At 33.8% G+C, this 24,800-nt stretch overlaps 1 protein-coding gene across 1 annotated transcript; it reads right to left on the bottom strand.

Moving 5' to 3' along the window:
- Positions 1 to 912: 912 nt before the first annotated feature.
- Positions 913 to 23,679, bottom strand: CCT1 (chaperonin containing TCP1 subunit 1). The gene is made up of 7 exons (XM_072537986.1): positions 23,520 to 23,679; positions 20,457 to 20,698; positions 13,497 to 13,678; positions 12,953 to 13,217; positions 12,498 to 12,841; positions 1,768 to 2,147; positions 913 to 1,320 (listed from the first exon to the last, which is right to left on the bottom strand). Exons 1-7 carry the CDS (start codon positions 23,590 to 23,592, stop codon positions 1,133 to 1,135), a joined length of 1,674 nt encoding a protein of 557 aa, XP_072394087.1. The 5' UTR covers positions 23,593 to 23,679; the 3' UTR covers positions 913 to 1,132.
- Between the last annotated feature and the right edge of the window lie 1,121 nt (positions 23,680 to 24,800).

Genomic DNA, 24,800 nt, shown 5'->3' with positions numbered 1-24,800 from the left:
GTTTATTGGCAAAATTAAAAGAAGCTAATAGATTTGCATGACATTAAGACATCAATTTACGTATGGTACTATATGTAAGTACTGCTACTGTATAAATATAAATATTAGAGTGCTTAAAGTGCGGATGAATTATGTTTTGTTAGTTTTACAGACACTCATCCATTAGTTGTTTATTTCTCGCAGATTTTGCGAGTTATATACCTAGAGCTACGATTAATACTATCACAGGAATTAATATTAAACTCAATAACAGTCTTCCGGGTTGAACCGCGTCGATTATCATTGCGCCGAGTTTTCCTCTTCGATGTATTCATAAGGGATTCCGAGGTCTTAGTCTCTCAATCCCATAGACACTACTACACTGATCACTAACCAATGCTTTACTGGTGCTGGAAATAGAGGACGGATCAATTATACCGTCGATGGTGACGTGGTTTGGGGGTTATCGTGGGGATTGCCGTCATCTTTTTGATAATTAATCGACGCGGTTGAAATCGGAAGACTGTTAAGTTTAATACTAATTTTTAAATAGTATTAATCTTGCTCTAGGTTTAATTGTACTAACCGCGGAAATCTTTCGAAACACAATACATTGCTAAAACGAGCAGGGCTTCAACGAATTGTCTCCAGCAAACTATTTCTCGCTAGTGCTTTGATTTTAAGCCAGGATTTTCTTTGGTCTGCCTACTTTCCGTCGGTCTTGAGGATTCTATTCTAACGCCGCCCTTGCACTTTCATCTGGGGATCTATGGAGTGTGGCTCAGCCACATCTACATTTTCTTCACCTTATTTGCTTTATGTAGGTTGAGTAGGTTTAATGTTATGCGTAATACTCTAGATATGGTATCGAAAAACAATTGTAAATTTCTAATTATTAAGTAATTCAAATAGAAAGTATTATTACATTATAAATGTTGTTTTAATGGTTTATTAAAAAATCATTTGAAAATGTAACAATAAATACTGTGAAAAAGCTTTCAAAAACGTCTTGTAATTATTAAAAATCTTTGCAAATGATGAAGTACTTAAAAATACTTCGAATTAAGTTTATTTAAAAGGAGATTAGCTGAAAATGAGTGACAATTATAAGAAGATACGTCGTATAAATTAGTAATACAGAGTATAAATCAAATTAATCATATAATTCTCCACTGTCCATCGCTTGCTGGTAGTTCTTTCCACCTCTTTGTTCGGAATCCAATTTAATCATATCGTCTATTCTCAAGATGGTAATGGCAGCTTCGGTTGCAAACTTCAGTGATTTTACTTTGGACATGGTCGGTTCCAAAACTCCCGCTTTTCGGTTATCTCGAACGGTACCTGCAATTAAATATTAAGTTACGATTATCTGAGAACTTTACAAATACAACTAAATGATATTTTCTTGAATTATAAACATAGTTTCCGTTTCTGCGATCGAGTATTGATCGACCGCTTCCGTCCCACACCTTGCCTTGACGGAGTATTGATCGGCCGATTCCCGATCTTTGGGTATTGACTTAACATATTCATTCCTCCTATCCATCCGAACGCCGCTAGCATTTATTTTATCTTCACCGGCATCGAAGTAGAGAACCGCAGCCCGTCTGCTTTATTTACTAGGATTCGTCTTTTTATTTTTACGTATTGTTAGGATTAAATTTATTTTGTTATTTATTTGAATATATTTTTATTTAAATTAAACTTTCGTTTTACTGAGCCTACTGTCTAATAAAGCTACCCGTCACAACTAAAACTAAATATAATTACATATAAACATAAATTTACCTTCCATGAGATCTAATCCTACATATTTCAAGTGCGCATGATCCTTTTTCGTTTGACTGGAGTTTTGGTATGCTCTCAACTTAGCTACTAAATCGGTAGCGTCCTGCGCTGCATTAACTGCCAACGTTTTAGGGATAACCAGTAAACTCCTGGCGAATTCGGCGATAGCCAATTGTTCCCTGGAGCTTAGTGTGGTGGCAAAGTTTTCCAAATATATCGAAAGCGCTGCTTCGACACTGCCTCCACCCACTACGACGCTTTTTGATTCGAGTACACGTTTTACAACAGACAGGGCGTCATGAACAGATCTTTCCATTTCATCACAATAGAAATCGTTGGGTCCTCGCAAAATTATTGAGGCTGCAGTACGTGCTTTTGGTCTAAAATATTAAATAAGAATAAGAATTTAAAGTATTATGTACAAATAAAAATAAATACTGCTTTTGAAGTGTGTACAATAATTAATAACTATAGTCTGTCCCTCCTTGACTTTACAGTACACGAACATACGGTAATGCAATCCTTATGGGAGTTTTTATCGCGGCGATGCCGATTTTCTTCAAAAGAATTTTCAATAGAACATTACCAGGATCCTAAATGTTGAATTAAAACTAACCCGTTACAGTCAATAGCATTGTAGTAAAATAATATTTTTCATTGTTTTTTGTGAGTGATAGTCATTTTCGAAAAGTAATTAGCAATTTTTTTTTATTTAGCTTTACGTGTCTCGACATCGTAGGTCACTGACACAGGTACAATTTTATTACATTACATTACAAGAATATACAGTAACATTACAATCAGTAAAGAAATACTCTTTCTTCTTCTAAATTTTCTGGTAAAGGTTGGTTTCATAGAGGAAATTAGTAAGGTTTTGGAATTGATCTGGCGAACTGAGAATATGTTGTAGGTTTCGACTCAAAAGATTCTTTTTTCTTTCGTTGTTAAGGTGGGGACAGTCTACGAGAATATGTTTAACAGATAGAATATTACCACAGTGTGTACATGTAAGTGCATCTTGGGAAGTCATTAAATGTTTATAAATTAGTCTTGTATGGCCGATTATAAGTCGGCGAATTAAGATTTTGTAAATCTTATATAATATCCATATATAAGAGAGGGAATAAAAGAGACTGTTCCAATTATAGAGGTATTAGTGTGACGAGCTCTGTGGGCCGGTTGTACGGCAGAATATTAAAGAAGAGGGTTGAAAGACAGATACAAGATATTGAAGAACAAAGCGGCTTTCGTACCGGGAGATCCTGCCTTGATAATATATTTATCCTACGATAAATTATTGAAAAGCGTGTCGAAAGAAGTAGAGAGACCCATTTGGTATTTATAGACCTTGAGAAAGCATAATGATAGTGTCCCGTTAAAGAAAATGTTTGAGGTCCTCGAAAGGTCCGGATTGGATTCGACGTATATCCGAGCGATATATAAATTGTACGAAAATGCAGTTAGTTGTGTAAAAATTGGAACCAGAACCTCAAATGAATTTAAAGTCACTAAAGGCCTAAAGCAAGGATGCTGTTTGTCACCGACACTCTTTAAAATATACGTCCAAGAAGCATTGAGGAATTGGAGAAATAAATGTAGATTTATGGGCATCGAAGTGGGACAAGAAACTCTGTATACATTGTTGTTTGCAGATGATCAGGTGGTGGTTGCAACCGATGAGGAAGATATAAATTATATGAATCGAAAATTATTTGAGGAATATGCCAAATGGGGGCTTACTGTAAACATAAGCAAAACAGAATATTTAAAAATTGGAGGAAATACCACAGATCTGAGGCTTGAAAACGCAGTCATAAAAGGCTGCAACCAGTATAAATATCTAGGAAGCATCATATCAGCAGATGGCAGAGTTAAGATAGATGTACAAAACCGAATAACCCAAGGGAAAAAATGCATCCGAATACTGAATTCATTACTGTGGTCTAATAAAATAAAGATGCATACCAAGCTTCGCGTATACAGAGCAATTGTAGAACCAATTACCACATATGGTGCCGAATGTTGGACGATGACAAAGAATGAACGAGATAAAGTAGACGTTGTGGAAATGGATTATCTTAGAAGGTCATGTCGAGTATCGAGAATGGAAAGAATCAGGAATGGGGAAATACGAAACCGTACAGGAATTAGATACTCTTTCAGATAGAATACAAGGAAGGCAATTACAATGGTATGGTCACGTGATGAGAATGGAGGAGGAGCGGTGGCCAAAGAAAGCCTTAATGTATGTTCCGCCAGAAAGAAGGAAAAGGGGAAGACCACCAAATTCCTGGAGAAGAGAAATTACAAAAAACAATGCAATCTAGAGGCTTAGAAGAGGAAGATTGGAGAGATTAAAGATGGGTAACACACTAAATTTTTAGGTGTTGATACAGCAACACTGGCGCAGTTTATTGTATCAACTCAGTGTGTCAACACTATTGTGTCATATAACACAGTAAGCCATTGACACTACGTGAAAGTTTGAAACCTTCCCTAAGCTGTAACATCTGTTTTGCATTTACTTAATAGCTGTGCGGACTGACCGAGAGTTGATCTTTTCACAAATAAATCCTTTTTGAGAAGCACACAAAAGGATAATAGATCAGACAGGTTAAAAACTCAAAATGTGTTTATTGATGTTTGATTGATGAACTAGTTAGATATATTGCGACGTTGTCAGTTTTTTGACAGCAGTCCGAGATTTGGCGAATGGAAAAACCATCACTAAAGTTAAAAAATGATGTAGTTACGTGATGGAATTTCACATTTGATATGATTAAGAGAATTTTACAGATGAAAAATGCAATCATATCAACATTGGCAGTTTTAAATAGTTCAGCTACAGAATCTGTTGGGCCTCTACAAAACGAAGACTGGACTATTGCTGAACAGTTCATTAAAGTTCTGGAAATTTTTAATTTAGTTACAACTGCCATAAGTTCCGAGCAAAAAGTTAGTGCTTCGTCAATAATATTTTATTACAAACAAATTACGAAACACATGAATTCATTTGACATAAATACAATGATGCCTCAGGTTTAAAATATGGTAAAAAATCTGCAATTTGAACTAAAACAAAGATTTTCAGATATAGAGGTTTCATAGACGAAAGACAGTATCGCAAAGCAGTAGAGAATTTGTACAGCAAGGTAGCCAACACAAAATTACCCACACAAAAAGAAAAGGAAGAGGAAAATATTGAACAACCAATTCAAAATATACCGTATAAGGAAGATCTACTTCAAAATTTATGGAAAGATTTTGACAAGGAAGTTCAACAGCACCAACAATTAAGCAAGCATTTTACCGAGAAAAGATAGCTGCGGTATAACCCAGGATCCTCTATTGTGGTGGCACCAGAGGAAGCACATTTACCCAAAATTATACCAAATTATGAAGACTAGGCTTTGTATTATGGCTACATCTGTTCCGTGTGAAATTTTCTAAAGCCAGACAGATAGTCAACGAAAAGCAAGAGAGATTAAAGACGGATAAAATCTCTTAAGTGATTTTTTTAAGTTATAACTTAAACAATAACGAATAAGTAGGTGTATATTTTTTTACTTTAAATTTTTTGTTTTGTTGCGTTAACCTAGATTTAGATTTTTTATGTAGGTATCTTTATTCTTTCTTTAGCGTTTAATATCTCTCCACTGATTTTTAAGTTAACTATAATTATTTAAACTATAACAAATTTAAACATAATTTAAACAATAACAATTTTAATTTCAAATTTTTTGTTTTGTTGTTTGGACCTAGATTTGAAATTTTATTTATTTGTTTTTTTTTTATAATACAGTTTTTTTCTTTATTAATTATTTTATCTGCATAAACAGAAATATATTCAAATTTATTTTTTAAGATTTAAAATTATCTGTAGACACCGTAAAAATATATAAAACGTGGCAACCAGGTAAAATACAAAATAGTCAACGCAGTTGAAAGACACTTTCGTTTCGGTGAGATTCGAAAACTTTAAGGCACAACTTTCGTGTTCTGTCTCTTTTTGTTGTATCTTGTATCAAATCGCACTATTGCGGTGAATTGCATTGCTCGGGCCGGAAACACTCGGGGTGTTACGACACTGTTACTGTGTCATGACACTTTATTGTCGCGGTGTCAATACACATGACGCATCCTAAAGTATCAGCACAAAAGTGTCATATCACACAGTGTTACACATGACTAGGAGAGATAGGAAAAGATGCAGGCTGAAATGCGGGAAGCGGCAATCGCCGTAGGACCCCCGTTATATGATGATGATGAATTAAGATTTTGTTTTCTCGTGTCATGGAAGGAAACTCGAGCTTGTTAACGCTGGGATGGATGTCACGAAGCTTGGAAGGGATTTTATTCCAGTGATCTTGCCAAGACATTTGGATGATATTTTTAAAATACGACTGTAAATCTGTATGTCGTTGTATGTTTTCAGTTTCATTAGAATACGAGGCTTGTTTTGCAAAGAGGTCGGCTAGTTCGTTACCTGTAATTCCTGCATGAGAAGGAATCCAGATCATGGTTATGGATACTCCCATTGAGATTAAACTATCGAAAGAGTTTTAAATAGTTTGAACCAAAGGATGTACCGTGTATATACTTTTGAGAGAATAGATAGACGCTAAAGAGTCTGTACATATTGCTACTTTTTTATATTTTGGAGATACTAAGTTTGTAGCTTGGAGAATAGAGAATAATTCAACAGTATGTATGCAGTAGAATAGCGGGAGATTACAAGATATAATCTGTGTTTGAAGTTACAGCACATCCAACAGCTATAGGACTCTTAGAAGCACCTATGTATAAAATTTGGTGAAATCTCTTGTTAGCAATTAATTCTTTAAAAGTTTGCCTTAGAAATTGTGAATTTGTCTGGTGCTTTTCGAATTCAGTAGATTCCAGTGTAATCAACGTGTCAGAAACACAAGAAGAAATTTCACCTGCAATGCCTCCTCCTTATCAGGATACAAACAGAAAACCAATGAAACAAGCTAGGCAGAAGTTAAAAATAGATTCGTCTGATAGTTCCAAAATCACGGATGCCTCAAAAGAAGCAATAAAAGACTGTTTTAGTAAGTTATCACATTCTTTTTCCACTTCTGTAGACAATTTCATAAGTTTTCTTCGAAATAGTTACGGTAGTAGCAATCTATTATTTGAAGCCCAACAGTTTACACATGACATCAAATCATTACTCTCTGGCATGTATAATGTTTATCCTTTTCTAACAGATAGGTCACTAAAATACAGATTTACAAGAATATCAAAAAACCTTAAACAAGATTTTAAGTCTGACACAGCAGACACAGTGAGCATAAATTCCCTGTCATCACTGGAACCTCCGGATGAGGAATATCTCTCAGATATCTCCCAACATTCCCAAAAATCCTCATTTTAATAAACTTCAATCTAATTCAATGGAATTGTGATGGGTTCTACCCTAGACTTCAACACCTTCAAAAGTTAATCCTTGATATTACTGCCGACATAGTATGTTTACAAGAAACGAATTTCAAATCTGACCACAAAAGACTTCTAAATGGTTTTGTAGGATATCATTTTTTGAGGACTGACTATCTTAGAGCTAGCGGTGGAACATCCATATTTGTATCCAATGATCTCTACTCCACACATCTTCCCATTTGCACAAACCTAGAAGCTATCGCCGTTAGCATTTGGTGTCCACATAAAATTTCAGTTTGTAGTATTTATATTCCTCCAAATTATAGTTTATCCGAAGCCGATTTAGTGGACCTCATATACCAACTTCCTTCACCTTTCCTTCTTGTTGGAGATTTCAATGCCCACAATACATTATGGGGTTCTGAAAAACTTTTGCCGAGGAAAGTCTGTCGAAATTGTTTTGAATATTACTGATACTTGTATGATGAATAATCATTCCAAAACTCATTTTAATATTGCTACTGGTACATTCTCCTCAAGAGATTTAAGTTTGTGTCACCCAAAAAAATTTCATAACCTCGTACGACCCTGTTTGGCTTACACGTGGTTCTATTGACGATTGGGAATTTGTAAAATGAATACGGTTTAGGGGAGAAACAAATCTTAGTCAACTTGGTGAATTATCGTGTAAATCAAGGATATGGTTCACTTTCAAAAAGAATACAAACAGTGGCAGTAGAAACCGGCATTTCCGAAAAAACAATTTACTCTGTAAGAAAAGGAAATTTCTCGGCACTTAAATTACAACCAGCAAAGAGACGATCCAAGAACAAGCCAACTTCATTATCGCGTGATAAAACTTACGATGAAGGAACAAAGAGTAGCATTCGTCGAATAGTGCATGATTTTTTTCGTAAGAATACACCCCCAACATTATATTCTCTATTAGCAGTAGTAAATAAAGACGAATATCTACCTAATTTTTCTAGAACTACTCTGCATACACTAATTAAGGACATGGGATTTGTGTACACAAAATGGGACAGAAAGTCAATGTTGATAGAAAAACACATTGTATATTTGGACGAATCATGGGTAAATGTGTCACAGTGTCAATTATGAATGGAAGGACACTTCCGTATCGTCACATAGGGATGAATTTGTTCGTGGACTCACTACAGGCTTGAAACCCCCTATCACTATGAACTAAATCCGATAGAGCTGGTATGGAGTGATAAAAAGATTAGTGGCAAGACATAACACAAACTTTAAGAAGGAACAAGTAGAAAATCTAATACATGAAGCGTACTCTCAAGTTACTCTTCAAAATGGAATAATTACGTACAACACGTAATTAGTATAGAAAAACAGAAGTGGAATATCGATAATTTACTGGACAATATCGACCTATTTATAATAAACCTTAATGACGAAAGTGCCAGTGAAAGTGAGGAAGACGGGAGTATAGAAATGTAAAATACACAGTTTAAATACATTTTAATTATTTATTTAGGTACCTAGGAACAGACATCGAAATTTAGTTTTCATAAATTAGCACACCTGCTGTGCCTATTCTGTCAACTGTTTTGTCAAAATAACAACATAACCTCAAAACCTTATTAGTATATTGTTCAAAACACGAGCTTTGTGTTTTATATCATTATTATATTTTGTTGTTATAAAGCCACAAAGACTAAACTGGCTTGGTCACCTAGAAAGAATGCCAGATAATCGAGCTGTAAAAGTAGTCCAGAGATGGAAGCCCCAAAGAAACAGAACAAGAGTAAGGCACCGTAAAAGATGGATAGAGGACATAGAGAGGGATCTTAAAACCATGAACATCAGGCAGTGGCGAAGGAAAGTATCTGACAGGGCAGAATAGAAGAACATTGTTAAGCAGGCCAAGACTCACAAACGGTGGTAGCGCCATTAGAAAAAAAAATTTGTTGTATCTCAGGTTATGTTCAAGTTGGTGTTATTTTCATTGATTTAACTGTGCAATCAGGTTTAACTTTTTAATATGGATATCACTCCTAGGAAAGGAGAAAGGATCATAACACTTAGTGAGCATACACCAATGTCTCAGAGGGACATTGCACAGGAGTGTTGTGTAAGTTTGGGTGCAGTAAACAAAATAATTAAACAAAAAAAGGAAACAGGGTCAGTTGAAGTGCAGCGGAAAGGAAAATGTGGAAGAAAACGGAAGACTACTCCTCGAGATGAAGCCTTTCTTTTTCGCGATAGCAAACTTCATCACAGAAAACCAAGTTATGACCTTCAGCAAGATTTAGAAAAGGCTGGAATAAAAATTCACGACTCAACGGTACCGTAACGTCACTTAGAAGGAGGGAGAAGAGCCGTGAGACCGCAGAAGAAACAACTTCTGACAGCGCCTATGATGAAAAAGAGACTAAATTGGGCAAAAAAATACGCTCATTGGAGTGCAGAAGATTGGAGAAGTGTTATTTTCTGATGAGACCCACTTCCTAGTGCAGGGCCAGCGATCAAAATTCGTACGAAAGGCAGCCAATGAGTCACTTTCAGCTAGCCATATTAACCAAACAGTTAAACATCCCCCCAAAAAAATGTTCTGGGGCTGTTTTTCATACTCAGGAACTGACATATTATTCCTATTGAAGGTATGATGAACAGTGAAAAGTACAAAGTCATGCTAGGGCAACGCTTAGCTATAGAGCTTGACAAAGTACAGGCCGAAGGGACTGCAATTTTTCAACAAGATTCAGCTCCGTGCCATGTATCGAAGGTATTGATGAAATACTTCAAGGATAATATTACCCTTCTTGATTGGCCTGGGAATTCACCTGACCTTAATCCTATTGAAAATTTGTGGACAATATGTAAGGCTAAACAGCAAAAATTTGACTGTACGACAAAAACAAAAATGGTGGAAGCACTGATTAAGGTGTGGTTTAGAGATGAAGCATAAACAATTGCAAAAAACTTGTGGATTCCATGCCTAGAAGACTCCAGAAAGTCATAAAAGTAAAAGGGGGACATATTATAGTTTATTTTTATGAACGAGAGAGTAATTAGCATAATTTTAACTGGTAGCTCCGACCACTCTATGGGCGTGCTCAAGATTAATTGAAAAATTACTTTGAATAATTGTAAAAAATAAATGAATTATTTCAGTGTTATAAAGTGTTATGTGTATGTAAACAAAAGTGACCTCTTTTATCACACACTATATTAGAACTGACTGGCCTACATTAAAAAGGGTTTTAAAAAATTCACATTTTTTTTAATTTTTAAAAATTACAAAAGAGAAAAAGAGTTTTTAAAACCCTCTAAGGTATGTTAAATAGATGAATAAAAATATTAATATAAAACTTACAGCTACTTGTTACAAATCCAAATCAGATTCAGAAGATGAACTTTCAGAACCAAGATTTATAATAACTGGCTCGATCATTTTATCAGTAATATTGTCCAGCTTCCACATTTTTTCCTCTTCTTTAATAGTGTGATTTACTGCCTTTTCCCAGTTTTCAGGTTTTACATTATTTACGGCCTCCAAAAACAACTGTTTAACATCATGAATTTTAAAAGTGGTATTTTTTCTTGAAACTTCACTCTTTATCTGTGCCCATACCAGTTTCAATTCAGTTTCAGTTCAATCGGGTTTAATTCACAATGATATGGTGGGGATCTAAGTACTGTCATTCCACGATTTTTGGCAATTTCATCAATTTCGTATTTTTTAAATTTTTCTTTATGAAGGGCACACAACGAATAAAGTTCCTTTCTTATAGATCCGGGATGGTACGTAATATGTTTTGAACTCAGCCAATTCTGCAAGTCTTTTTTTAACCACTTGGTTGTGGGCAGTCCTTCTATAAGTCTGGAGTGATAACTTGCATTATCCATTACTATTACACAGTTCTTAGGAAGAAGATCTATCATTTGTTCGAACCATTCTTGAAAGACATCAGCGTTCATGTCTTCATGGTAGTCACCGGTACGAGTTGATTCAAAAGTTAATAAACCACCTTCAACAAAACCGTCTGAACTGCCAATGTGTACTATTATCAGCCGGCGTCCCTTTCCTGATGGTGGGTTTAAACCAGTAGATAAGTTATTTACAAAAGCGTGCCTTTGACTTGTAACAGTTTCATCCTGCCAAAATTTATTTGGTGTATGACCCTCGTTGATCCATGTTTCATCAAAATAAAATATTTTTTTTTTTGGTTTCTCATTTCCTTTATGGTTCTTAGAAAATGTCTTCTCCATATGACAATATCGCTTCTTTCTAATAAAATAGACTTTCTGGGATTCTTTTTCCAGCGGAAGCCTATTTCTTTTAAAAGTTTCCATAACGTACTTCGACTCATTTCTGGGTAATCCTTATCATCTCGAACTGAGACAAGAACTTTATCCAATGTTGGAAATTCTTGTCTAAAGAAGAATTCATGCAGTTTCCGTCGAAGTCCTTCTTTAAAATGATATTCTATTTGAAATTTTGGTTTCCCTGGAGCATTACGTGGCATTTGAAAACTACCACATTTCTCTTCTTTAATAACTCTGTAAATCGTAGATTTCCCAACACCAAGTGTACTGCTAACTAACTCAACGGTCTCATCAACACTTTCACATAAACGTTTGTCTGTAAATGATTTAAAACAATTAAATATTAATGTTTTTTCATTAACTGTTAGAGGACCAATTTTTCGGCGTTTACACGGCACTTCCAAATTTTCCATAACACTAGTATACACAATAAACTGCACCTTGCAACTGAAGTACCTACTTTTAGTGAACTGTTAAGAATTTTGAATACGCCACTTGGACCTTCCTATATACAAAATGGAAAAACCCACTATCACATTTTCTGTGGAATAAGTTTAGAAGGTAATTATCTAGTCAATTACTGTCGTAGATTCCTGGAATTAAAGAATTAAATGTTTGACTGTTGAAACCCTTACTTCGTGGAATGCACTCATTTCAGATAAAATAAAACGTTTTATTTTATCTAAAGAATTAAACTTTATTTTGCAAATAGGCAAAGAATTAAACTTTATTTTGCAAATAGATAAAATAAAACGTTTTATTTTATCTAAAGAATTAAACTGACAGCCACAAAATATCAATAATATTAATTTCTAAGTTATTTATAGTTATCCTATAGAAAAAAGTATGTTTTCTTCAAACCTGTTTCTGATAAAATTTGGCATCACTGTTGGTCATAAGAACCTGTAATGTAAAGTCAAGGTGGGACAGACTATAGCTGAGTGTTTTTGCCATTAGACTATCATGGAAACTTCGATAATATAGTGCCGCGTCAGGTATATACAATGGTTTAAACTTACCCTTTAATGATTATCAATTCATCATCAGAAATTCTGTCTTGAACAACTTCCGCTGCCTCTCCTACCATGCTAGAATCGAAACTCTCATCTCCTTCCATGTTACTTAGAGAGGTTAGGAAAGTGGCACCGGTTGCTTTGGCAATGCGTTTTAAGTCTGCTTTCTTTACTCTTCTTACACCCATCGCTCCATTTTCCACGAAGTATTTCAGGCAAAGATCATCGATACCACCACTCACAAGAATAACATTAACACCAGTAGAGAGGATTTTTTGGATGCGTTCTTTGGTGATGTCGAGCTCTCTTGTACGGATTGCTTCCAGTTGATTTGGATCAGTAATTAAAACCTAATAATATAAACATTAAACAATCACTTATTATATATATACTGAGAAAATTATTACAATGAATTTTAACTGGAAGATCTAACCAAAAATTATGTTTAAAAAATTACATACCTGAACACCCATCTTCATTTTAGCCTTCTGCAATGAAAAATCTAAACATGCGATTTTGGCGTTAACAACTTTTTTGGGCATAGCTTGGCTGGCGACGGTGCAGTTCAATGCATAACCGGGTACGAGAAAACTCTCTCTGGCGCTTTTACCATGAGCTTTCAAGACATTGACGGCCTTTATGGGATACATGCTATTTCCTTTTGAATCTGTAACTTTAACAGCATTGGCGGCATCGACAACAATTTGTGAAAAAAGATCAGCATCACTATTACACGTTAAGAAAAATAATCAACATAGAACAATGAATATTTAAATATACTTTAAAATTTAAACATGCGGTTCATAACCAAAAGGGCCACATACGCTCCGTGTCAATATATTGTCTTCAGTACTATAATTAAAAAAGAAATTGGCCCAAGGGGAAAATTTATACTACCCTATTTGGGCAGTTAATGTGTTAATTTTCCACCAGAAGTAGATTGTAACATAAATAATATTTTTGAATCTACCGAAAATTGTTATAATATGATATTTAAAAGGATACGCTCCAATAATTTTTGAGCTCATTGAGGTTTTGGCAACATTTATGATGCACTCCTTTCCTAACTCTTCGACTGGAATAGTCAAATGGTCTTGAATGTACCTACAGGCCTCTTTGCATGCTAATCTGTATCCACTTATAATTGAAGTTGGATGGATCTTTTGTTTCACGAGTTCATCAGCATTCTATAAAAGAAAACAAAAAAGTATTACATCTTGTACTATTTATTATTAAAAAAGCAAGAGATTAATAATTTAAATTTATTGTACATTTTATTAGTACAAAATAGCGACGCTGTAGTCATTCTTGAGAGGCATGTTTAACTGAAGCAAATTTTAATCTTGAAAAAAAAAATTCTCCAACTTTTGTGTATAACTTGGGGTTAAAACGTTTCAGCGCCTTCTGTAAGGTACGAATGTAATGAAAGAGTGTTCAATTCAATCCAATCAGTTTTTTTTACATAAAACCAAAACTTATAAAACTATGGGATTTCTGATTGACAAATATTGTCGTTTCACTGTGCATGAACTAGAAACCCATCTTGGAATTCCAAAAATTATGTTTCAGGAACTCTAACCTGAACTTTGGGATGACTCGCATATGTACCAAATTCATTTCAAAACTGCTCGCAGCAGAGCAAAAAAAGATGTGCTTAGAATTTGGTATCTTGGAACTGTAGGCAATAAAGGTCAGATTTTGATCGAGACTGAGCTAGGATACATAAGACAGAAATGACAAATGAACAAGGCAATATGGCCATTAAATGGATAAAGTCAGGAAATCGCCAGGACTTAATGACATGCAGAAATGGAGAAATTTTCAAGCTAATAGAGGACAACTATATCACAGCTCTAACCAATCTATTTATAGACCCTAAATACAATAAAATGACTTTAGAAAAAAAAGTTGCTCTTGTTCCAAGAATGGATCGCCCAAGACAATCATCAGGAACTTTATCAAAAATATAATGTTTCAATGATTGATCAGAATCAAGATCAAGACCGCCCTGAGAGTTACAAAGAACAAGACATCTCAACAAATCTTGTTTCATACACAGATGCTGCCATTGCATTTGAAGCAGCGTATCACTGCAGATGCAGATGCAGAAAATTTAAATAGTAGGACTCCGCCTAGGTCTGACTGGTGGGTATGGATATGTAGACAATAGACTGGGTGTGCTCAATCATCCAATCACAAGACAGCCACATCACAACAGACTCATACAAGCCTAACAACTATATGTTGGAACAAGCAGTTATTTTGCCAATAAAATACCAATTTACCGAAATTCTTTAATTTAATTTTTTTTTAATTGTAAATATGAAATTAGCAACACTTTTTATGATGTATGGAATTATTTTTACAGTTTAATTATATATTTTATGTTGATTATTATTTAATTAATTATTTGATAGCCAAAAAATGCTGACAACTAAATATTGGAAAAAGCCTGAAAACTGCCTGAACTCTATTAGGGATAGTATTAACTAGAAGGATGTGACAAAACTTTAATGTCATGTTATCCCATCCATTTTTTTGGTAGATTTAGCTGTATGGCATGTGGCTCTGTCCTGCGGAAAGATAAAATCTGGATGGATATAACTTTGCTGTACTAACTAGAAATGAATATTTAAGGATATCTTGATATTTGGCTGCGTTTACTATGGCCATAAAATATAAACTTCCCAACCCTTTGGGTGACATACAACCCCACACCATGATGGCCTGTGAAAACTTTACAGTTCTTTTCGGATAATCGTTATGGAATGCTTGAATCACACGTTTTCTATAATCTTCTACACAGACATCAAATTTGCTTTCGTTGTTATAGGTAACTTTGTCCCAGTTATGTTTGGTCCACGAAAGTTTTGATTTACCCTAAATGTAACGATTCCTTTTTTTAGTTTCTGTCAACAATGGTTTTTCTTTGGCCTACTCGAATAAATCAAAAAATAGAAAATTTAAATCGCAAAGAACCTATCAAATATATACCTTATACTAAGACCGCTTTTGTGGTCTAGCAGTTACGTCTCATAGTGTATGTCTTGTTCTCGACTTACGTATTCTAACTAAATGCTTTACACAGTCAGTCAATTACTGATAAATAATAATTTCTCGAACTTTTGGATCAGTAGGTTTTTCATGTGCCATTATTATATTTTACTCGTAATAAATCTAACAGTGGTTGTTATTCATACTCAAATTAATGATGCGTGACAATTATTGTTGATCAAGCACTACCTACTTGTAAGTTTGATTTGAAGTTTGAAGCAAAAACATGTTCCAATATTTAGTTCTCAGCAGTTTTTAATTATCAAACAATTATTATACAACATTAATTAAATAGTAATCAATATAAAATATATAATTAAGCCGCGAAAATAATTCCAATAATCCGACATTTTTCGTGAAAAATCATGAAAAATGTTAATTTGATATTTACAAATAAAAAAAATTTAAATAAAAGAATTTCTGTAAATTGGCTTTATATTCGCAAAATAACTACTTGTTCCAACATATAGTTGTTAGGGCTCGTAGTATAGTGAGATTTGTGATGCCACTATTACACTTCTCAACCCTGAGATGTACCGCAATTGTATCCATGGAATATATGGTGCAATATGAAAAGTGTTGCCTAAACAATGTCTTAGCTGGCTATCTCAGACACACTAAAAAAGGACCCAGAAAAGAAATGATAAATGGGTGACACTTAAGTGAGTGAGTCTACTAATATAAAAATGTAGGGAACAAGAGGTGAGGTGACCCCATTCTCTCCATAAGGTTGCTTCAGCAAAACTTACTGTGATTATGGTAAGGTTCTATTCAGCCTTAATCAAATAGCTGTGCTGTGGTTAAGGGTCCTTTAATTGTAAATAAATAAATGCAGCTTTTAATTCTGATTCGAGGTTTTCACTCTTCTTACTTTAAACCCTTGTACACATTAATTTTGAAATTTTGGTCAAAAAATGAACAAATTTTTTAAGTGAAAATCTTATGTTTATACAAGGTGGTCCAGAATTATGTACATTAATTTCTAGAGCTCATAGTACGTCCAAAAATAAGGGTACTTCTTTATGTACACTTTTTTATAAAACTGAATAATAAGGGAGATACAACCCTATAAAGGGGTGAATTGAAATTCTTATTTTTTCAAATATCTTCCAAACGGTTTTGAATACGGAGTTCATATTTTGGGAGTGATTATAAGACATTAGGATAATTAATTTCATGTCACCACTATTACACTTCTCAACCCTGAGATGTACCGCAATTGTATCCATGGAATATATGGTGCAATATGAAAAGTGTTGCCTAAACAATGTCTTAGCTGGCTATCTCAGACACACTAAAAAAGGACCCAGAAAAGAAATGATAAATGGGTGACACTTAAGTGAGTGAGTCTACTAATATAAAAATGTAGGGAACAAGAGGTGAAGTGACCCCATTCTCTCCATAAGGTTGCTTCAGCAAAACTTACTGTGATTATGGGAAGGTTCTATTCAGCCTTAATCAAATAGCTGTGGTACCACCTACCACATCCTATATTAATACAGGGTAGTTTTGGAGGATAAGTGGGGGTTATTGCGTCACATGTTTTTTAATTTTTACATATTTTAAAAAAATATTTTAAAAATTGTTTCCTTAGACTTTTCTACGCAAAAAAGGTGCTCTTGTAATATTTCGATAGATATCACCGTTTTCGATTTATTTAAACTCGAAGGTATACATGTATTTTATTGTAATCGTTACATTTCTTAATATTCATCAAGTATGCTTTGGAATTGACACTTGTGTTAGCAATAATATTACAAATTAATGGAAAAGTTAATTAATACTTAACATTTAATTAATGGCGAAAATAATATTTCACAACAACTGTTCAAAATGTCCTCCATTTTGTTGAATACATAATCTAATTCTTTTATTTAGCGAACGCATTAATCCATTTAATGTTACTGGATCGTTTTGTAAATCGGTAAATAGTTGTTCAATTTTGTCTCTTAACTCATTTACTGTATTAATTTAAGTGTTATACACTTTTGATTTCAAATAACTCCATACTGTAAAGTCCATTGGATTAAGATCACAACTACGAGCAGGCCAATGAATCGGTGCATCCGCACCCCGGCCTATCCACCTATCAGGGAAATGTTCATGTAACCACCTTCAACAAATTCTTGTGTAATGTGGTGTAGCACCATCATGCATGAAAAACATGTTTCTTCGTATTTGTAATGGAATATCTTCCAAAATATCATGTAAAATATTGTCCAGAAAATTGTAATACATGTTACCATTTAAATTTCCGGGAAAGATGTGGTATCCTATGAAACTATTTCCTAAAGTAGCTGCCCAAACGTTTATCTTGAACATGTGTTGGAAGTGAGTTTCCATTGTAGCCCTTGGATTTTTTCAGCCCAGAAGTGCATATTTCTAGAATTGAACATACCTTGTCTTGTAAATGTGGCCTCGTCTGTAAACAGAATGTTGCTTAAAAAATTTGGTGCAGTTTGAACTTTATTTTGCAATACTTCACAAAAAATCAACTCTAAGTGGCATATCGTCAGGTAACAATTCCAGCACTTGTCGATAGTGGTAAGGATGTAATTGCTCTTCATGCAGAACTCTTAAAACACTTTGATGGGAAATATTCGTTCTTAATCCTAACCTGCGTGTACTTATTGTGGGGTCATTTATTACAGCATCCAATATTTGCTGTTCAACGCGAACATTTCTTGCTTCTCTACGACGACCAGCATCTGTATTCCTTCTTTGAAGACAACCGGTTTCTCCCAGTCGTCGTTCAGTACTTACAAAAGTCCTGGCACTGGGAATATTTCTGTTCGGATACTTTTCTCTGTAGCGTCTTACAGCGGCAGCAGCATTTCCCGAACATTCCCCTAATACTAAAAGTATGTCTGTCATCTCAGAATTTGAATAGTGTGCCATATTGCGGGCAAACAAATTTAAAAATATAGCAAAAGAGACGTGTTAAACAAATTTCACTGTCGAATACAATAAAAGTGTAGATAAAATAATTTAATTGTTATTAAACGTCACTGACAATTCATAGACTACTTGAGATTAAAATGTTGTTGCTAACACAAGTGTCAATTCCAAAGCATACTTGATAAATATTAAGAAATGTAACGATTACAATAACATACATGTATACCTTCGAGTTTAAATAAATCGAAAACGGTGATATCTATCGAAATATTACAAGAGCACCTTTTTTGCGTAGAAAAGTCTAAGGAAAAAATTTTTAAAATAATTTTTTAAAATATGTAAAAATTAAAAAACATGTGACGCAATAACCCCCACTTACCCTCCAAAACTACCCTGTATTAATATAGGATGTGGTAGGTGGTGACATGAAATTAATTATCCTAATGTCTTATAATCACTCCCAAAATATGAACTCCGTATTCAAAACCGTTTGGAAGATATTTGAAAAAATAAGAATTTCAATTCACCCCTTTAAAGGGTTGTAACTCCCTTATTATTCAGTTTTATAAAAAAGTGTACATAAAGAAGTACCCTTATTTTTGGACGTACTATGAGCTCTAGAAATTAATGTACATAATTCTGGACCATCTTGTATAATTAAATTGAAAAAAATGTATTCAATGACTTTTACTTTACCTGAGGTGAGGCGATTAAATCATATTTTTTTTCGTATAATAATATACACATATACCAAAATAAATGGGTTCCATACCGAAATATCCAATAAATGAAAAAATATGTTTTTGTATAATTTTCCCCCTTTTCTCAGAGGCGCTTCAGATAAACTAACGCTTTGTATAAAAACAAAATTTTGAATTTCTATCAATTTATCAATGGATCAATTTTGTTGGTTCTTTGTATCACATTAAAATTATCTGATATTTAGGGTCTTTGGGGTTTGAATTTGATTGATTTGAATTTGATTGATGACATCGAAATTATTAGACAAAAGAACCAAAATGACTATCTACAGAACACTGATTAGACCCGTAGTAACCTATGGATGTGAAACTTGGGTAATGACGAAAAAAGATGAAGCCCAACTCAGAACATTCGAGAGAAAAATACTGAGGAAAGTATATGGCCCGGTACAAGAGGAAGATGGCACATGGAGAATCAGGAGAAACGACGAGGTTAATGAGTTAAATGAAGGTTATGACATTGTAAGATTTGTGAAAAGTCAAAGACTGTCATGGCTGGGACATGTGCAGAGACAAAACGATGCAAAAACAACAAAGAAAATGTTACAATGGAAGCCCATAGGAAGGCGAAAAAAAGGAAGGCCCAGAACAAGATGGTTGGATGACATGGAAGACGACCTGAAAACAATGAACATAAGACAATGGAGAAGAAGGGCACAAGAGAGATCTGAATGGAAGGACATAGCCAGACAGGCCAAGAACCATCCAGGGTTATGATGCCAAAAGAAGAAGAAGAAGAAGGGGTTTGAATTTTAAGAGTTTTCACTGTAGATTACAAAAAATGTCCATAAAATAAATATCACAAAATAAATTAAAGGATTATGGGGTTTGTCCACTTATCCCTTGTTATCTGGACTTAAAGCTAATTAAATGTAACATTATATATGAAGAAAAACTGTGAGGGTTAAAACACTTTTATTGCATATGTTATAATTACAATGATTAAAAAGCTGACTATACAAAATATCGACCGACGTGGTTGAGTGTTGATGGCGAAGTGAGGTTGTTCGCGCCAAAAGCTAGCTTCTACCTCAACGAGCAAAAACACAAAGCGCTCCAGTAGTGGCGAGTATGTTTGAACACAGACAAAAAAATGAATAAATTACCACTGTGAGAAATAACTAAATAAAATAAATATAGATGCGAAACGGAAAATTATATCCAACAGAAATGTGAATTTACTAGATATTTTGTAAAAATTATTCAATTATCCATTATGGCATTTAAAATTACATTACGACTTTATACTTACTTTTAGTAATTCTGCAGCTATAATAACAACTGAAGTTGTACCATCTCCTACTTCTTCATCCTGTAACTGTGCCAATTCTACTAATACTCTGGCGGCAGGATGTTCAACTTCCAAAAGACGTAAAATAGTAGCTCCGTCATTAGTTACTGTCACATCTCCAATGTCATCAACCAACATTTTATCTAGACCAACTGGTCCCAATGAACTCTTTACAACATTAGCGATGGTAGAGGCTGCCATTACTAAAAATTTAATATGTATTAAACTAAATCATCTATGACTAAATCTAATAGGAATTCTAACCAATTTTGGTTTATGAGTATTATTTATTATTAGTTATTGTTCCTGTATGACAGTGGATCATTAGATTCATAGATATGGCAAATAAATAGATGTCATAAATGTAGCTGTTATTTGGTTTATTTTGTGATATTCTGAATTTTGTTAATTCTAGTATTTGTGTTTAAAATAAAAATCTTCCCAAATTGCAGTACAATTAATATTTTGGATATTGAATAGGCTTATTACATAAATATGCTTAGTTTGTAGAGTGATTAGACTGTATTTTAGATCTAAGTAAAATTGTACAAATAAATAAAAGTGGTAAAAGAAACATATATAAATGAACTGCATTTCATTTTAAAGTTACAATGGCATTAGTCTGTGGGATTATTCATTTAAATAATCTATAAACTAAAAATAAATAAAAGCAGATACTTTTGATATTGGACTTTTGTAGTGTTATTCGGCCCTATAAAACATTTGTGAAAAATCTTTAGTTGTTAGGCTATTTACAGGCAGAATGAAGCTACCAATGGTTCTTAACAGCTCCTTCATTAAAATTTAAAGAAGTCATCAACAATGGAATAGCAGAAACCATCGAATTTAAGAGGTTTAAGAATCTTCTAGAAAGACCCATGAAAAATTCCTAGGCATTTCTAAAACAATTGAAGAAACTTCTAAAAAGAATGATTAAAGAAATGCAGAAAATTATAGATAGTGTAGAGGAGAAAATAAAACAAATAAAAATAATGAAAAGTGTACACAAAGCACAGTTGTGAAGTAGAATACAGTCTGCAAACTAGACCTTTTAGGAATTTTAAGCTAGTGATACTCTTGGTACGATTGGCTTACCCAGAAGACACTAAAAACATTCTGGAAGAAATACTCAATACTGTTTATTCATTTTAAAAATATAAAATCTTACACATGTCAAATATTTACGAAACCTCAATTAAAATTAAAATTATGTTGTAAATATTCCTGAATACCCTGATCCATTTTGACACCTTTTCAAACACTAATATGCTGGTATCATATTGTGTTTGTGCCTATACAGCGTTCCACGTTAAGAAAATAACATTGCGGAGATAGGGCCATGTATTTCTTATGGACGATAGAAGCCCAGTGATGCCACGATGAACACAAGCACGATTCAGGGTTGTATAATTTGTATTTTCGTTTTCACAGAAATGAATTAAATAATTGTTTTTTAACGTAATTGAAGTGCCCATTCGAAACAAGAGATGGAAAGTAGGGAAAATGATTTTAATTAAATAAATAGTATTTACAAAAGATAATTTTATTTTATCTTATTTTAATTATAGTAACGACAGTTTATTTGTTTTTGGGTAAGAATATCATATACCATGAATCATAGAAATCAGTAGAAAATATTGCTTAGTTAAAGCATGCACTTTGCCGGCTATTAAAGATTTAAAAGCAAATAAACGGACCGCTTGGAATGCGTATATTCTAATTACTAATTGCAACTTAAAATAATACGATGTCTGTATGTCAGCGATTTTATGTCATTCTCTGAGACTACATATTGATAATAAGGCTTTGTGGTTCTTCCGTTGTTATTCTGACTTTACAGTTAAATGTTAATTGAAAATGGAAATTCGAAAAATATATCGACAATCTAGTAAACCGCATGCTTGAGAGTTTTGGCAACACTGATCTCCACAAGCCTAATGTTATTTTCTTAATGTGAAACGCTCTATAGTATCATAACAATGCTGATTTTCGTGACTTCTATAAAGATTGGTATTCCTCTTCATGAATCAAAGGTTTTGTAGAATGTACTGTTTTGGTACAGTAAGAATTCCCAATATTTCATAAGTCCTACAGCAGTCTTCACCAGCAAGGACCCTCACTGCCTTTCTCTGCAGACCAAATTCTCTAAGTATCAGTTGCATGACCTCAGACAAGGATAGAGTATAAAAGATGTAGATGTTGAAAGATTCCTCAAAATAAAGAGACTTTTATTTAGTTTATTCCATAAGTTATTAATATGTGGGCCCCACTGTAATTTTTGGGTCCAAAAGAACTCCTAAAAATACAATCTCGTCAACTTCAGCATTCATATCACCCACATCACTCATTGTGAAAATCATTTGGTTAGTTTTACTGTTGTTCAGAACCATTTGCAGCATACTATTGCTTAGTCATCTGCAGTGGCACCATAGAACCTTCCAGCTCATCTTCAATATTGTCAGTTCCAACTAGCACTAGATACCTAGTCATTATGTTAGAAACCAAAGGCATAATGGTTTAGGGGGAAAATCCAGTTTGAATCATTGGTGAAGCAAATGAACAGAACAAAAATTAGAATTTTTAATATTGTAGGATTACTCAGGTGCATTGACTGAACAGAGGGTGAGGTGTTTAAGAACTGCCAGTTACACAAATTTTGATAACTATCTTAAGGCTTACATAGAAAAATAGTATTTGTTTACAAACATTAGTATATTTTTAATAACTCTTCAATCCCTTTCCTATAATATTTAATACTACAATATCTATTTGGAAGAATTCAAAAACAGATTATTTCATTCCCTGTCTTTTATAAAAGATACTATGTAGTTCTCCTCAATAACGCTGAAAACCTATTCTTCAATACTCTAGAAATAAACTGTATAAGTAGATATACTGTTATGTAGACATCTAATGTAGTTAAGGAGTTCTTCAAACTGATGTAGGTACATTATATCCTTACCTCGTGAGCGGCGTTTAGGTTAGGTGCGGTAGAAATTATCAATGAAATATATTGTTACTTACCATTTTGAGTGCGAACCGAAGCTCCCGTTGTTCTGGAGCCGGCTACAGACAGTGGACTTGCTAAAATCGACATTTTTTAAAACATAAGTTTTATAGCAACCTCGCCGCAAATTAATCAACTGATAGTGACAGAAGACAGAAATAAAAGTGATTCATAATTGGCATACGACATGTTGGTCTTCTTTTTTTAATTTGGATGGGATGGACAAGCTTTATGTGGTAAGATAGTTATACAAAAAGAATAACATTGCTTTCATAATTATTAATTAAGTTTTTAGTATTATTATTATTCTACTGATGTAAAGGACCCCGGCACTTTTCTTACGTAAAATTGGCTGAAACTTTGCAGAGAGGTTGCGTTGATCATGTTGATCAAAAGTTCTCATTGCCCCAAGATTCGGAAATCAATTGTTCCTGAGTTCAAAATTGTCGATTTTTAGTTCATTTGATTAACACATAATTTATATAATATACAGGGTGTTAGTAAATAAGTGCAACAAATTTCAAGGAGTGATTCTGTATGAAAAAAATAATGACAATTTGCTATATAAACGTACCTATGTTCGCAAATGCTTCATTTTCCGAGATCGAAGTGTTGAAATTTTTATTACAAACTGATGATTTATTTCTTGCTCTGAAACTGGTTGAGATATGCAAATACAATATGGTGGGTTTTAAGAGGTATACAGTCATTGCACGTTTTTTTTTGCCATACAATTAAGATTTTTATATTCATCATTGACTTCAGTTTGGCTGAAACTTTGCAGAGAATCTGCTTTGGACCTGGTAATCAAAAGTTTTCTTTGACCCAAAGAAATCAATTGTGTGTTAGTTATAGAGCTTCAAAGTGTCGGTTGTTTTAGTTTGTTAAGATCACGTTGTAAAGTAGCTTTTAAACACATAAAAATATACCGGGTGTTCCATTAAAAATAAAGATGATGGACTATGCTAGACTTGTGTGAATCACCCTGTATTCCACAAGTGGCTTCTATACTTTATAGTTTCAAAATTTCACTCTGTATTATTCATAATATACCCTACATGATATGGTTCAATATATAAAAATATACGGGGTGTTCCATTAAAATTAAAGCTTATGAACTATGCTAGGCTTGACAGAATCACCCAGTACATTTAAATTTCTGATTAAGTGGTTTCCTCACTATACAAAATCATCCAAAAAGTAAAGTAGTTGCGTAAAAATAAGTTACTTCTTCATATTACTTCTCAGAGTGTCAGAGTACTGACATAAAGCAGCGCTTTCATTCCTGTTTCAGCTGA

Source organism: Diabrotica undecimpunctata, chromosome 7 (genome assembly GCF_040954645.1).
Source record: "Diabrotica undecimpunctata isolate CICGRU chromosome 7, icDiaUnde3, whole genome shotgun sequence".
NCBI lineage: Eukaryota > Metazoa > Arthropoda > Insecta > Coleoptera > Chrysomelidae > Diabrotica > Diabrotica undecimpunctata.
Note: the sequence above shows the minus strand (reverse complement) of the source record. Positions and strands in the feature narration are given on the sequence as shown.

Bases quoted from the DNA above. Each gene is read 5' to 3' on its own strand.
- CCT1 (XM_072537986.1), bottom strand. From the start codon at position 23,592: ATGTCGATTTTAGCAAGTCCACTGTCTGTAGCCGGCTCCAGAACAACG. The intron at 20,699-23,519 runs GTAAGTAACAAT...TTAAATTTTTAG, and splicing joins TTCGGTTCGCACTCAAAATG to TAATGGCAGCCTCTACCATC. The intron at 13,679-20,456 runs GTAAGTATAAAG...TTTCTTTTATAG, and splicing joins TAGCTGCAGAATTACTAAAA to AATGCTGATGAACTCGTGAA.